Source organism: Ailuropoda melanoleuca, chromosome 19 (genome assembly GCF_002007445.2).
Source record: "Ailuropoda melanoleuca isolate Jingjing chromosome 19, ASM200744v2, whole genome shotgun sequence".
NCBI classification, from domain to species: domain Eukaryota; kingdom Metazoa; phylum Chordata; class Mammalia; order Carnivora; family Ursidae; genus Ailuropoda; species Ailuropoda melanoleuca.
This window is the reverse complement of record NC_048236.1, coordinates 30924860-30942067: the sequence shown is the minus strand read 5'-3', so window position 1 is coordinate 30942067 and position 17208 is coordinate 30924860. Positions and strand designations below refer to the sequence as shown.

General features: G+C 38.5%; 1 protein-coding gene across 10 annotated transcripts in view; it reads right to left on the bottom strand.

Moving 5' to 3' along the window:
• Positions 1-17208, bottom strand: part of BCKDHB (branched chain keto acid dehydrogenase E1 subunit beta) — a 219265-nt gene that overhangs the window by 149469 nt on the left and 52588 nt on the right. For all 10 annotated transcript variants that reach the window (XR_004622050.1, XR_004622049.1, XR_004622048.1 and 7 more), the window contains 3 exons: positions 13980-14113; positions 13403-13558; positions 11218-11326 (listed from right to left, as the gene is read on the bottom strand). Coding sequence is in view for 7 of the 10 variants with exons in the window: in XM_002916298.4 (XP_002916344.3) it covers positions 11218-11326; positions 13403-13558; positions 13980-14113 (399 nt within the window). In the remaining 3 variants the exon portion in view is untranslated. The remainder of the gene's footprint in view (positions 1-11217; positions 11327-13402; positions 13559-13979; positions 14114-17208) is intronic.

Here is a 17208-nt window from a genome sequence, read left to right as displayed (position 1 = left end):
AATGAAATACACCTCATCAAGAGATCAAAGAAGAAAAATCATGTAATCGTCTCATCAGATATCTAGAAAGATATCTTCTAGAAAGAACTTGATAAAATACAACCTTTGGGAGACACAGGAGGAAGGGGCCTTTATGTTAAAAATAGAGAGCTATTTCCTTAACTTGAGGAAGAGTACTGACCAAGGCCCCGGTTAAGAAAGGAGGAGACACCCTTATAATAATAACAACAACCGTAAATGTCTCATCAATTATTGGGAAAAAAAAGGGCTATACCTATCATCAGCTATAGAAGATAAGATTTTCCACCCAGAAAGTCTAAGATTCTTAACTAAAATATTATTAGAGAATTGAGTATGGTCTCCAAAGGCAGTCTCAACATACAAAAATCAACAGCTTTTCTATATAGCAGTAACAAAAACCTATTAGAAATAGGTAATAGAAATACTCCAATCATAATGGGAAAAAAAGACCTTAAACATCTAGTAATAACCCTAACAACAAATGTGTCAAACCTAATGGTAATATCTACACAATTTACTAGTGGACATAAAAGTCTGAATAGATGGAGATAGCAAAAGAAGAATCTCTTCTAGGAAAAGAAGAATCGTTACAGTGAAGATGCAAAAAACAGAAATAAAATGCTCTAATGTTTTCTGCCTACTTAAAACAAAGACCTTAAAACTATATATAATTTAAAAATAACAGGTTATATGCTGCTCTCAATGACATCTAGCATATGGGCACAGATACTATGGTGACATTTCCAAGAAGGTAACATTAAACTGTTGAGAACCAGTTGTTGCAAGGTGGACTTCTAACAAACAGACTAACACTTTTCATGACAAAAGAATACAGAAAAAAAAAACACATAAAAAAATGAGCAAAAGTCTGAAACACAAGACAATAGAAATGCAGACTTTTATTCTTACTATTCTCAAGTTAAATCTCTTACAAACATTTTCAGCTTTCACTCTTATCTTTCAGGCTATAAACTGCTAAATTGTAAGTCTTGTCTCCCCACAGTACCTGTGTCCATATACTTTATCCTTCTAGTTTTTCCACTGCCATTTAGAGATGTGCTGTGTCTGGCTTCAACCATTTATTACTTGGGGCTTAATCAATGAATATATGAGGTTTATTGAAAACAAAGATAGAATTAAACATAAGTTTCATAGTTTAAACAATAAAGAACATAGGCTTGTAATTTTCTCCTTCCATATATGTGTGTGTGTTTACAACATATATAACATATATATATAAATAAAACAGGTATGTTTTCTTCAATATTGTTTGGAATAAGAATTTACAAACAACTAAAAGTTCCATAATAGGAGAAAGAATGAAATATTTTTCCATGTGCCATAATTTATGAACTAAAAATCCACCAAATCATTGAAAATGAATACACTGAAATACATCCAAAATAAATTGGTAAGTAAAGCAAATTACAGAATAGTTATATTATGTTCTTATTATTATATGTTTATATATGTTCTACACATTCACAGATTTGAATAAATGTAAATGCATGGAAAAAGATTTGCAAAGTAAGTTATAGAATAATGTCTGTAGTATGATGTAACTGTTTATATGTAAATATGCTCTATACATTCATGTATGCATGCAAATATACATGCATACAAAAAGGTCTGAGAAAACGAGTTGGGGGTAAGGAAAAGAAACTTTCACTTTCTGTTCTATATAGCTCTATGATATCCGAACTTGTACAAAAGTGCATATGATTAAGGACAATGAATTTTATTAAAAACTCAAAGTAAATCAGTCTATCATGTAGCTTAAGCTTAGTCACTGACAATGCATCCAGTTGGATTATGTTAGTCTGAAGTGAATGTCAATAATATAAAGAATATGCCAGAGTATAAGAAATTTTCACTGGGACCTATTCCACAAAAATGTCAATTTATCAAGTCAATCACAGAAGATATAGAAACAAATTTAAAGGTACATTTTGTACTTCAAGTTGACTGAAAACCTTTTGATTCTTTTTTTTTTTCCTTAAAGATTTTATTTATTTATTTGACAGAGAGTGACACAGCGAGAGAGGGAACACAAGCAGAGGGAGTGGGAGAGGGAGAAGCAGGCTTCCCGCTGAACAAGGAGCCCAACGCAGGGCTCAATCCCGCACCCTGGAATCGTGACCTGAGCTGAAGGCAGATGCTTAACAACTGAGCCACCCAGGTGCACCAAAAAGCTTTGATTCTTCTTGCTACTTAATAGATCAGGCCTTCTCATCACAAAATAGGATAATAATCTATTAGCTGCATTCCCTGTTTGCTTTAGGGTTTACGATAAATGCTATTCCAGAGTCATCTGGGTGGCTCAGTTGGTTAGGCGTCTGGCTTCGGCTCAGGTCACAATCTCAGTGCCCTGGGACTAAACCCCATGTTGGGCTCCCCGCTCAACAGGGAGTCTGCTTCTCCCTCTCCCTCTGCCACTCTCCCCCACCCTGACTTGTGCTCTCTCTCTTTCTCAAATAAATAAATAAATAATCTTAAAAAAAATAAAATAGGTGTGCATGGGTGGCTCAGTCGTTAAGCGTCTGCCTTCGGCTCAGGGCGTGATCCCGGTGTTCTGGGATCGAGCCCCACATCAGGCTCCTCTGCTGGGAACCTGCTTCTTCCTCTCCCACTCCCCCTGCTTGTGTTCCCTCTCTCGCTGGCTGTCTCTCACTCTGTCAAATAAATAAATAAATAATCTTTTTTAAAAATTTAAAAAATAAAATAAAACAAAATAAAATAAATGCTGTTCCACAAGGTTAAGATAGGAATCCACATGACTAAGTCATAAAGAACAAAAATGAAATAAAAAACATGAAATATAAAAATTCACTTGTAATCAAATAAGCAAACGCTGAAATAAATTGATAGTAATAATATTTGTTTAAAAGTACATATAAAAGTCTGTCAGTACATATAATAAAAAGTCAACAGTAGTTAGGGAATGGATTTATGAGCTCTTTTCATCTTCTCTTTTGTACTTTTTAGGAGTTTCAGTAGGCAGATATGAAAGACTGAAAATTAGTGGAGTGCCAAAAGTCAGCCAGCTGAGTCGGTAGAGCCAGCACTTCACACTCAGGTAATCTGGTTTCAGAATCCACATTCTTAACGCAGAGTCTATTGGATTGCCCCAGGGCAGAAAAGATGCCTCCAGGAAAACGAAAAACCTGATTGGCCACCTAATGTGTCCAAACATAATGAAAATAGGTTATATTGAGGAAATTAGGAACTTTATTGGTAACAGGAACATGAGAAATTAAGCAAATGAAAAAAAGAAAATATTATTTGGTCCAGGGAAGACAGACTTGTATATCAGTAAGGAAATAAAATGCGCTTTTTTTTTTTTTGCTCAGTTGTAAATCATATCAATATGATGATCATACTAATGTGAACACTAATAATCTGACCAAAATCACACTCTAAGTCCAGGAAGATACTGGGAGAAGTTTGAATATGTGGAGAGGAAGGAATGGCACACGCTGGGGAAAAGAAGGGGACATAAAATAGCTAAATTTTAGTAGGAAGTTAAAAATCATAATCCCTAAAATGTTAAAAAGCACTATAAGCATATTCTTTACAAATATGATTAATTACTAGAAAAAAACTACTGAAAGAGTTGAAAAGAATCACATGTGGGGGAGAGGCACAGATTTGGTGAAGGCTGAGGTAAGAAACTGCTATTTTTTGTCTGAAGGCACATTACTTGACTTTTTAACTTCCATAAAAGTGTTCATTTCAATTTAAAAACTAATTCGAAAATATCACAAGTGAATTAAATTCTCTCCCGCATTACTCAATTCCTGCCAGTAAGTGTAACTAGTATTAAATGTACTTGCCCACATCAAGATAATCCACTTCACGATGCCAACGAAAACAAATTTTTAAAAGGCAAAATACTCTCTTGGGTACACTGATACTGGGCAAAAATATTTTTTAAAGTCTTCTGCCACTCAAAAGCTACAAGAAAGACAAAAAAGAAAAGAAAAGCCCCTCAATACCATTATGACCTATTTTTGCCGGAAAGGGTCCTCTGAATCCTGGAAATGAAGCACCACTAGGCTTTTAGTATTTTTTTTTCCACTAGAACAACCATAGATGAAAGCTGTATTTACTTCGTTATCACTGATGTCATGAATCGATTTCAATTAAATAAAGCCAAAAAGCTCAAAAGGGATAAAAGCAAAGCTTCTCCACAAGATGCCTACATCTGATAATGTTACACTGACTCATTTTCTTTTTGAATCATAACTATTTTGTACATTTTTGACACTGTCTGGATTGCTCTTCTGGATTGGTCTTTTCTAAATATACCTCTGCCATTTTTTGAAAGTTTAACTGAATTTACGTATCAAAATTAGAATAATACAGAAATATTTTCCTTCCAACTTTAGAAGATACAAGTTCTACATTTATTTATTATATATTCAAAATAAGTAGAAATAAAACTCAAGAAAGTTGCTGCATAAAGAATGTATTATCTATTTTTACTTTTATCTTTATAGTTCATAAATTTGACGGCTGAACTGAAAGAAATCATTTCTATATGTTGCAGACCAGACACGCAGAGAGTCACCACAGCACAGATGTCTGAACATACAGAACAGAACAGGGACCAGGCCCAAAAAGGAGGGAATCGGAGAGGTCAAGAAGAGCTGTAACAAGGACAATGCTGTGCCTTCACCAAATGGTTTCAGACCCTTTCCTCAAGATGCAGGAAGAGATGAGACATTGCTCAGCTGCCCTGGGCTCTAGCTGCGACCACGGGACTAGGTCCCCCAATGAATGCATGAAGCACAGGCTCCCAAACCCCATCCGTAACCACACTGGATGCGGAAATTAACACAGTGCATATTCAAACCTTGGACTACACACTATATAAGGGAGGTACTGCCTCAAAGCATGGCTATCGATAGTACAGATTTCCATTCAGTTAAAAAGTAGATCATTTTAATCTGTGGGTAAATCTTTAAAATAGCATATTTCTTGGCATGAAACTAGGATGCTGGAGAAATTTGTTTTATTTATGCCCTCCATTCAATACGGTTTAAGTGGGATGCAAAATTGGGCAATGTTAGAAAGAAGGGAGCCTCTGGGGTCAGAACACCTTGGTTTAAACCTAATAACCACTTACTCCCCTGTGAGCTAGTTTCTTAGACTCTCACCTTCAGGTTCAGGACCCCCCACCCCCGCCCTGCACGGGGCTCTTGTGAAGATCAGATGGAACCACTGGTGCCGTAAACGCCCAGCAGCTGGCTCTGGAGACAGACACATCGGGTCTGAACACCAACTGTGTGTCTTTGAGCAAGTTGCTTAACTTCCCTAAGTGCCCAGCGGGTTTCCTCACGGTGACAGAATTTTTCTGATAAGGCTGTTATGAGGATTAATTGAAATAGTGCTATACTGCACAGACAGAAGGACTATGTTAGCACTTCAGTGTTCAAAAAGTGCTTAAAGATGAGGCAGATACACGCACGGATTACCCAACTTAATCCTCAACACCTTTATGAAGTAAATCCTATCATACATAAACAGGCAGGGCTTCTGTGTCAGCTATTAGGATGAAAGTTGCTTTTATACTAAGTCATGAAAGGCTGTGGACTACGCTCATGAAACTAGGGGTGTCTCCATCTTCACAGAGAAGCACCTTTCTCTACCAAGACGACGTATCACGCCCGTCAAGATTACCCATTTTATTAGTCAAGTCTACAGAGGACTAGAACTCAAAGGAGGTCAAACCTAAAATGAGATTATTAGGTTTCCTCCAGATCCTTCCATTTAAACAGAGGAAGATCAAAGGAACAAAAGTAACTCAAGGAACCGTAAGAACTTTAAAGAATCAAAATGGTGAGGATTTTCACTTTTGATTTCTATCACTCACCCTCCTTCCCACAGTCTTCTACTAAAGACCACCATTCACTAAGTTGTCAGAGAACTTGGCCCCAGTCTCACGTCATTCTGGGCAAACCACCCAGAGAAAGTGCAGCTCTGTCTCCACATATAAAATCCCAGAAAAGTTAGAAGAGGTGGGCTTGAGCCTCATATCCATCACCAGAGATCATGGAGGTCAGATAGGATGACTGGCAGCCCTCTTAGAACCATAAAGAGTGGGGTAAGAGCAGTGGCCATGGAAAGAAGAGGTCCTAGCAGGAAAATAAAGGACCAGTAGATGGTAAAAAGCTAAATGAGAGAGAGCTGTGCACTATATCTCCGAGCTAAAGCTTCCACAATTAAATCAATAACGAACAAAATTTAGTGACATAAATAATGTAGATAAAATTATACAGTATGGGGAAATTCTTTGAACTAGCAAGTTAACTTATATAGATGTCAAATATTTTGGCTTCCTAAGCAATTCTTTACCTGGTATCCTATAAATATTTTATTTCGGGAATTATGTATAGAACAGGACTCAAAATTTGGGGAAATAACAGCTTACCTTAATGATGCTGGAGGAGGGAACAGCAGCAAGTAACAGATGATACTTTCCTGAAATTTCCTAACACATTCACCTAATTGCAATGGCGCAGTGGCAAAATATGCCGGCGAAGTACTTCTCTGTTGACGAAATCCTATTAATGAACATTATCAGAAAGTGCACTCTTCTGTTCCTTCAGTGCATTTAGGCCTTCTCATCCTCCCTTCCTATTCGATGTCTCTCCCATACTTTCCTTCTCTTTATTTCTCTAGATTACATTCTGCTAACTTTTTTGGCCTTATCGTTGTTCAGCTAATTCTCCCCTGGTTTATAATTTCTGGTTAAACCCTTGTTTTAATTTCTGGGGTTTTTTCTTTATTATATATTTTTTTTCTGTGCCAGTTCAGTATACATCTAAAATAAATACCCTAAAATGAATGGTTGGTGTATACGTGTATCTAATCTACCATTCTGTTATTATCAGACAAGGAAATCTTATTCTATGCTTACACAACACCTTCCTCTTCTTTTCCCTCCTGAAATTCATTTAGACACCAAGTATTTCATATAATCTAAGAAATTTCCAACCCATCCCCCTCTGCTAATTCAGGCCCTCACTATTTCTTAGACAAGCTGTTAAAGCCTCCCAGCCCAGTCGAATGACCAGTCTTTTCCTCACACTAAGGTTTGGAGGTAGTAAGAGCCAGACGTCAGTTCCAGACTATCCGTTGGGTTCCAATGCATCCTAGCAGGTTCTAGTTTGTCCTTGCTGTCTCCTACTTCATGTCCACCTTCCCTGCCTGACAGCCAACCCTACGGATTTCCGTAGGCAGCACCAAACACAGAAGCAACAATTTTCATGAACTCTTCAGCTTCTATAATTACCTATATTACAGCTGTATGTTCTTCATTAGATCTCGTGTTTTGCATCTCTGATCAAACCTTGGCTGATACAGCAGTATCTAGAGATCTGCTCATTATAATCCAGCAGATGGAAGTAACTTAGCTTATTCAAACACCTGCAAGTCCCCTAGTGACGGACCAATGGATTGTTTCTAGTCCTTGCTCCTATGAATAGTGCTGCAGTGAACACTAATATTTTTCAGACTTCTATCAGTCTATCTCTGAAATAGATTCTTAGAGGTAGACAATGGGTCAAGGGTAAATAATCATTACTGCTATTAGTTCTCTTCCCTCTTTAAAATCTATGACTTCTTCCGGAAACCATACAAGCAACTGTGGTAGATCTGGTAGTTGTTAATATCTATCTCCCATCATTGCATAACATAATTTTTAGTCGGGCACTAAGCTAAAGAGAGCGTCCCTTGTGACTGGGTGTGGCACCGTGATAAAGTTCTGACCAATGGAATATGCACAGATTTAATATGTGCTATTTCCAAGTCATTCTTTAAGAGAAGGAGAATTCTCTTCCCCTCCCCTCCTTCCTCTTTCCTTGTGGCTGAAATGTTCCTGTGATGTTGGGAGCAGAGCAGCCATCCGGGACCAGAAGTTGGAAAGTCACAAAGACAAACAGAGAAACCAGACAGAAGGATTCTGGTATCCTGATATTTACATGAGAGAGAAACAAATTTCCATCTTACTTAAGGCCTTATCAAGGTTTTCCTGTTAGCCTAAATAATATATCTGACTTTTTTTATAATCATCTACTTCATGAATATATCTATGTTTAAGAGGTCATCCCATGGGGGCGCCTGGGTGGCACAGCGGTTAAGCGTCTGCCTTAGGCTCAGGGCGTGATCCCGGCGTTATGGGATCGGGCCCCACATCGGGCTCCTCTGCTGTGAGCCTGCTTCTTCCTCTCCCACTCCCCCTGCGTGTTCCCTCTCTTGCTGGCTGTCTCTATCTCTGTCGAATAAATAAATAAAATCTTAAAAAAAAAAAAAAAAGAGGTCATCCCATAAATAAAATATAAGGGCTTCTATACATAGATTTTATAAACACCGCATTTTACTCAAAAGTTATCTTTATTATATATGACTGTTGCATTTAATTAAGATTACTTAGTAATTAACCTAAATGGGCTATTACGTAATGAATACAACTCCCGATTATTTTTGCAAAGGATTGTCAGCCTAGTATTTAAAATACATCTGTGAACTTTCCCAGTATGAATTCCTTTAAAAAAACTCTAAATGTAAAGGTTCATATCTTTGGTCTACACTATTTTAACTATTCCCAAACGTATGCTGAAAATTCAAAAAGAATGTAGGAATAATAGTCAACCTATTAAATTATTATTTACAGATACCAAAAGTCTTCCCATTGCCACCACTTCTCAGTGGCCTCTGAGATAAATCTAAAGTATCTTCCTTCATTGCTCTATTTGATTCTGTTAATACAGAAATGTCTTCTACAAAGCATCTCGGATTACTGAATCAAAAATACTCCTTTCTTTTTTATATCATTCCCAACAACTGGAAGGAAGTTTGACGTTTCCTCCCCCAGCTGAAGCGGACCTGAGAGATGAACAGAGCTAGAAGAGCCGACGCACGGAGGGCAGCGAAGAAGCCCGGGCAGGACAGCCAGAGCTCCTTCCCTCTCCCCTCCCCTCCAGTAAAAGCAGCGCCCAAAATACGGTCAACTGTAAGATACTGATTTGAACCAGAAGCCAAGTCTAAGAAAACCATGGGTTCAAAGAGTCCTGAATTCTATATAAGAACCGAGAATAAAATAAGTGGAGATAGGCAGCATGAGTTACTGCTTCAGAACTGATAAGAAGCACTAGTTCTCAAAACTTAGTTGGACTGAGTCACCGGGAGGGCGGCTGAGAGACAGCGAAGCCTCACTCCGCAGGTTCTGATTCAACAGGTCCTGAAGTGAGGCCTGACAATTTGCATTTCTAATAAGCTCCCAGGAGGCTTAGGCTGCTGGCCCAGGGAACATGGATATGAAGGTTTGGGTGGCTCGCTTTGTTTTCCTAGACTACTTTCTTCCGCAGAGAAACTCTCTAGCTGTGAAAGAACCTGTTTAGCTCTGCTCAGCCACTGGAGGTCAAGAAGAGATTCAGGCTTAAAGTCCTTGAAATGGCGCATAATCACTGGGAAACGTCTGAAAAACTTTTGAGCCCCATTCCTCATCGGTGTTTTTCATAATCTCTCCCAGTGCTGAGGCTACAACAAATTTCTCAAGTTCATTTTCTTAGCAGGAATCCTATAACATTACACATTTCCCTTACCACTCTTAATTTCAAAATTTGCAGCAAAATGAATATTACTTTTCTAAGTTTCTTATTCGCTCTCCAGTTATTAAATATGTACTGAAAAAAATCTGCATTAGCTGATAAGCTTGCACAGTTGGTTGGCCTTACAAGTCTAATACCCATAGGGGATCTAAAGAAATTAGAATCATATAGCTACTCGGGGTCCACCAGCTGTGTTTTCCTATTCACCTCAAGACTTTAAATTCTTACATTACTTTTAATCACAACAGAATTCCTAAAAAAATTGAAAAGATTCCGTTTAAAATATGTTTAACTTAAAAGCACTGGAACTCTGAAAATTTTCCAGTGGAAGTACACAATGGCATAACTGCTTTGAAAAACTCTTCAGTAGATTCTTACCACGTTAAATCAACAGCTACCCTGTTTATTACTCAGAAGAAAGGAAAGAGGATGTTCACAAAGCACCCGTTCGAGAATGTCCCTAGCAGCCTTGTACAAAATAGGCAAAAACTGAAAACAGTGACGGACATTTGTTCACCAACAGGACAACGGATAAATCGTGATTATATTCATATGGCGGAAATACTACTCAGCAATGAGAAAGGCATAAACTGCTGATGATAAGCAACAACGTGAATGAATCCCAAAACATGAGGTCGAGAAAGGAGGCAAACACAAAAGAATACATATGGTGTGATTCACCTCTATGAAGCCCTAACACACGTGCAACTCATCTATGGGGACAGAATCAGTAAGTGGCTAAGTCTGGGGTAGAGAAAATAGAGTGGACAGGAAGACGCAGAAGGAGCTTCCTGGAGTGATGGAATCGTTCTAGATTTTGTTTTTCACAGACCATCTGGATGTGTAAGACCACCAAAAAAATCTAACAAACTGAACAATGGGTATCTGTGCCCTTTATTGTATGTAAATCACATCACAATAAAAAATGATAAGCTTAACTATTCGAGAAAAAGAATGATTTACCAAGGCAATGTTCTTTATATTCAAATAAAACATACTTTAGACATAGAAAAATTTAGAATAATTTGATATTTAAAATTTCCATTTTGGGTGATAAATAAGCAGCCATAAATGAATGGTTACAGAATTATGATTCTGAGCTCAAGGTAGGGTGACTGAACATCTCAGTTTGCCTTAGACAGTCATTCCAGTGTTGACCTGAAGCCACAGCATTGATAGTGCCCCCTTTGCTATCAAATGTATCCTGACTTAGAGGAAGACCTATAGCTAGAAGGACATTTGATATTATTTGGTATAATGCACTCATTCACTTTTCCATTCAACCTACATTTACTAAGCATCTAGTATGTAGCTAAACATAGTCTCTATGTCCTTGCTACCATTTCGCATTGCTCCTTTGTTTCCACAATCAGAACCTAAAACAGCTAGATGGGTTTGTCCCTAAAGTTAGCATAAAATAAACAGCAAAAGACAAACTAAATATAGAAAAAAGCAATCAGAATTTTCTATAAACAAGGAAAATACAAATCAAGCTTATAAAAAAAAGGTTACAAATTTTTTGAACTGCGCAAAACAAAATGCATAAAGATATTCACAAATATAAAATAAAGGAAACCTTTACCTGCTGCCCTGTAAAGTATTTTAGGTTCAAAAAATATACAAGGATTTTTATCCTCTATGCATGACAAAAGAAGTCCCTTGGCCTGGAAAGGGCTTCTGGGTACAACCACCTGCAAAAACAGATTTTTTTTTTTTAAAGACCATTTCAGTACAAAATGTAGCCCAGTAAACTCACTTATAAGAAGGGTTGATATTTCAGTAACTAATTGTTACTAATTGCAGAGATCTTGTATTTTTAGCCTAATTACCATTATAATTGTTACATATTGTCCCATCCCCCCAAAATTCCATTTGTTAAACAAGTATTTATCAGATGTCCACCCTATTCTGGTAGCTAAGATACTGTTGTCTTACAAAGCTAAACCTGCACACACGTACTGAAGGAATCTGAAAAGCAAAGGTGTCGATATCTTCCTATATTCACCTATAAAACCTTTCCTACTAATACTCTACTGCTACTTTCAAAGGGCATGTAACTCTCCTCCAATTTTAACATATCAAAATCTCCTCCTTTCCCATGAAACACAGGGTCTTCATTTCCTGAAAATAATCAACTGAACTTTATGACCTGGGCTCTGTAATGTCCGGTTATTGCAAAGCTGAAAGGGAAGTGTGGATACTGCCCACTTCCCATTGAGATGAAAGAGCTCCAGGACCTTCTTGAGAAGGCCTTTGACAAAGACGAAGACGATCACGGGAGGTGGCTCAAGTGTGAACTGGGCCAAGCACTCTATGTGCATACTACTGTTCAGAGCAACCCATACTATTATTATTGTCCCCAGTTTAGAAAGAGACACAAGGGATTAAAAGAGATCAAATAATTTGCCCAAAGTCACATTGCTTGCTAGACCAGGGATTCTCCCACAGTTCTGATACCAGAACCTAAGCTCCTACCACACCATTTTGCCTCAAATCACAAACTTATGTCTAGTTTTTAATGCTGTTAAATAACTGTATAAATACATGCCCATGTTACACGGGAAGAGTTATTTAAATAAATCTGAGTTTATCTCAAAGACTCAAATAAGATTCCTTGAAACAGACTACATTGGGCTTTCAAAATCAATTTTACAACATTTTAAACTGAAGGATTCTTAACTAGCACAAATCTCACTATTTTCGGTGAACAGACTGCTGAACACATTGCTTACCGTACTACCCAATGTCTTTAGTTTCTCTTCATCTGCTTTCCTCATGTATTTTTAGCATTTTGTACTATTTTCATCTGGGATTAAAAAGAGGGAAAGGGGCAAGTGTGGAAAGTTAGGACATCGTGAGGGAAAAAAAATCTCTTCTTAAAAATGCTGGGTAAGATCATAAACTTTAAATGTGAATCGGTGTTCAGCTTGGGCACAAAACTAAGTGTTGCTTCAAATGTGGCTTTGGTCCCAGCCTACCACTTCCAGCCGACGTTGAAAACTTACGCAACCTCTACTCAACTAAGAAAGACTTTATCACTTTGCTCTGGTAGAAAAAAATAAAAATAAAACAGACACGTGTTTACAACCAACTCATGTTATCAAACCCACATACAGCCTGGGTGGAGTTTCCATCACGATGCCCTGGAAAGCTCTTCAGCAAAGAGAAACAGAAAAGATAACGTAAAAAACTAAAACAAAGTATGTAAAACAAAGCCACATTTTTTTTTTTGATCAAAAGACCTAAGCTATTGCGGAAGACTTAAGATTATTGTGGAAGACTTTAAAAGTGAGATGCTTCAAAATTGTTTGATCAAGTATTACCTTATCTGGAAAACATATCTGGATAACAAAGGCTTCTCAGACAGAAGCAAAAGTCCTATCCCTCTGACTTTGAGGTAAATATGTACTAAACAGCAGATTTATTAAAATTAACCCAGAATCAGTTACGCGAGAAAGCCTCATTAGGAAGAAACAGAGTTTTGAATGAGGGGGAAGTTAAACCAACTATGTTCTCCATCTCATCCTTTGAAGTTGGTGAAATTAATGTCAGGGTTAAGCCAGTCCTACTTCAACAAGAATATTCTATAAACCTGGGAATTGGAGAGCTGATCTAAAATAAATACTCTCTTTCTAAAAAAAACAATTAAGTTCACATAAATTCCATAAATCCTGTTTGCTTTCCTCTAGACAAGCATATTAGTTAACAGAACGAACCAAAATGGAAGTATCCAACAGAGATCAAATAAAGTACATAAATGAGGATACCTTGATTCCTGGGCAGTGAGCAAAAAAAGCTTCAGGACTCTGAGAATGATAAAGAGCTCCATGGCCAACACAGCCCCAAGGGGCCCGGATGGTGAGGCTTCCACAATTGAAAAGATCCCCAGAGCGATAGCGATACTTGGCCGCTTCATTAACAATCTGGGGGTTGGGGGGAGAGGAAGGACAGGTCACAAGGAGTTCTTTCTTTCCATCCCTTTCCTTAACCATTTTATTAGATCTTTAAATATACGTCCATAACAAATTAACTCGTAATGCATTAGCTCAAAGATGACCAAAAAATCCCCAATATCAGAGGTGGGAGAGTGGAGGCAAAACGTGAACACTTCATGGACTTAACCTAAAAAATGTTCAATTACTGGGGCCCTGGGTGGCCCAGTCAGTTAAGCGTCTGCCTTCCGCTCAGGTCATGATCCCTGTGTCCCTGGATCCAGCCCGCACCCCCTACCCATTTCTGGCTCCCTGCTCAGGGGGAGTCTGCTTCTTCCTCTCCCTCTGCCCCTCCCCCCTGTTGCTCATGCTTAAAGAAATGTTCAATTATAGTAAAATAAAACCTTCTTACCTGATCGAAAGCGGGGAAAATATAATCTGCAAACTGAATTTCTGCAATGGCAGTAGCCCCAGTGACTGCAATCCCAATTCCAAACCCAACAATTCCTTGTTCGCACAATGGCGTGTTGAAAACTCTATCTTTTCCTAAAAAAAGAAAAGTAGTCTTAATGTGATAAACGGGAGTGATGTAATACACAGCACAATCAAAAATTCAGAGAGTTAACGGCGATGGAGAAAACAGCACAGAAGAGGTGAAGGAGACAAGCGGGAGTGATGTAATACACAGCACAATCAAAAAGTTCAGAGAGTTAGCGGTGATGGAGAAAAACAGCACAGAAGGGGTGAAGGGGACAGGATAAGTAGCATGACGGTTGGCTTAAATGCAAACATAATAATTATATAAACTGTAAATGATCAGTGTTTCAACTGAAAGAAAGGTTATCATTCTGGGATAAAAGAAAGCAAAACCCAACCACTTAAAAGAAAACAGAGACAGGGGCGCCTGGGTGGCTCAGTCATTAAGCGTCTGCCTTTGGCTCAGGGCGTGATCCCGGAGTCCTGGGATCGAGCCCCACATCAGGCTCCTCCACTGGGAGCCTGCTTCTTCCTCTCCCACTCCCCCTGCTTGTGTTCCCTCTCTCACTGGCTGTCTCTCTCTTCGTCAAATAAACAAATAAAATCTTAAAAAAAAAAAAAAAAAACAAAACAAAACACAGAGACGAAAGGATAAACAGAAGAGTCCTGAGTAAAAAGAAAGAAAACGAACAAGGAAACCCCTACATCAAAACAAGGTGTTGGCACCGCAGGATTAGCAGACAAATTAGACTTTAGGGGAAAAGGCATTACCGGAGATAAAGCAGGAAAATTCAGAGTTTCAAAGGTTTCAAGTCACAAGGGGGACATAATTCTAAATTTACACTCATGGAACAACATGGGCTTCAAATAAATAGGAAAAATTAACAGAATTAAAAGGAAAAAATGGATAAATTCCCAATATGGCGGGAGATATTAATATACCAATCTCAGCAACTGACAGAAAAAGCATACCAAAATAAAAAGGCAGGACTAGAGAAGATCGGAATATGATTAGCAAGTACAACCTAAGTGACACACACAGGACACTGCACCCAACAGCCGAGAATACAAACCCTTTTCGAGGAAGCAGAACACGGACATTCACTGACCACAGACTGGCCTATACATCCAATCTCAACAAATTTTGAAGGATTAAAATCATAACAGGGTGTATTTCCTGACCATGATGAAACTAAGCTAGAAGTCAATAACAGAAGGAGAGTTAGAAAATCCTAAATTAGAAAAAAAATTTAAGTATGTCTAAGTATTCCAAAGAAGAAGAAATTATAAGGAAATTCTAAATATTTTGAACTGAATGACGTTGACTATTATGTATCAATTTGTTGAGGTTACCTATTTAGTAAGGAGTGGAGTAGCTTTTTTCAGACTGACCTTCCCACATACATTATCAAATTCTGGACACAATATAACAAATAACTGACTTAAAGGCACTGGAGAGCCAAAAAACACACCTAAACCAAGGGGGCTTGACCCTTGAAAGAAAGGAAGAGCAGTGGATAAGGGTAACATTTATAAGACTTGTCCCGTGAGGGGACTCTCCATTCTCTGTGACAAGGGACTGCTAGGATTCAGAAAAGACAGACTCAGTCTTTATTAGCTCAGAGGTATGAGAGAATGGGGTTCAGGGCTGCCAGTGGCTAGACAATGAGGGACTGAGCCCCTAAAAGAAGAACACTACATAGGGGCACCCCAGAGTCTGTGTGTAAACTCTGTTCAAAACTTTGGCTGAACTCTGCGGCTGCAGGAGACTCGAAGAACCCAGCAGATAACAGCTGGAAGCCCAAAGAGCTGAACAGATTTCAGCTCTACACACTAAGGAAAAGACAGAATTTGAAGTTTGAGACTCTTCAAATTAAAAGAGCTTGATAAACACTCAGGCTTTGCATTGAAATCACAAGGTACATGTTACTAGTGTTCAATTCTCATTTGAAATTTCACCACCTGTCAGCCAATATCAGCATTTCCTGAAAAACCGTAATTTCAGGGAGCTGGATAGACACAAATAATGACCACAGTCCGACCAGGTGACCAGGAGTCTGTGGACAGATCAGAGATTCATATTTCAGTCCCATAATCGAGGGATACCAGCTCTTCTTGGTGCAAAGAATTCACTCTCAGCTCAACCATTCCTTTTGAATAGGAACCACAAATAGGGCAGGTGCTGGGAAACGCCAGCCAGACGCATCCTGTAGTTTGCACTCTAAATGCAGCTGCAAAAACTTAAAAGCATGATTCATACTCATCACCATCTGTGACTATCTTCTGAAATTGTGACCTCTATACTCATCAGTTCCCTATTTGACTGAGAATAGCTTGATAATTTCTGAAAATCTAGGACTCCACCAAACTAAGAACAATTCATTAGTAGAAAATGAACAAAGATTCTAGCTGCCTCTTGGGGCATCCACATCCTTGGAGTACCTGAGTCACCTTACCCAGGTGAGCTGTGTTCTTATTTAGTCCCTGCAACTTCAAGTTCCCTGCATTCAGGTTATTTTTCATCTCAGTAAATACAGCCTTTTTTGCTGCTAGAAGGGGGAAAAGTTGAATTCCTCAGAACTGTTACTCAAACAAACGCTTGGTTTGAGGAAACAGCTTAATTTAACAACTCTTTCCAACAGCACATGTAAACTGCACGATAATGATGACTTCCTCTATGTCATAATGCAATTAAGCCTGATATAATGTTCATGCACAAAGTATCCCAATGGGTAAATTAACACATACAGTGGTTGCACCATGAGTCAAGACAGACCTGGTTTTCAGTGCTATCTCCACAATACTAAACTCCCTAAGGCTCAATTTATTATCTGTAACAAAAGAATCATGATACTCAAAAGAGTAAAATAATCAGAAGCAGGAGGTAAGGCGATTGTGATTTTAAACAGGAGGGTCAGGAAGGCCCCGCTGAGAGGTGACATATACAGAAAGAGTTGAAGGAAGTGAGAAAGTGCACTGTGCCCATATCTGAGGGAATAAACGTTCCAGGCAGAGAGATCAGCAAGCGCAAAGGTCCTGGGGTATGGGCATATCTTGTTACATCAGACGAAAGGTAAGAAGTCCAGAATGCCTGGTCTGCAGTAGAGAAATAGTGGTAGGAGATGCAGCTGAAGAGTTGAGAGAGTGGGCTGGGGAGGTGGCAC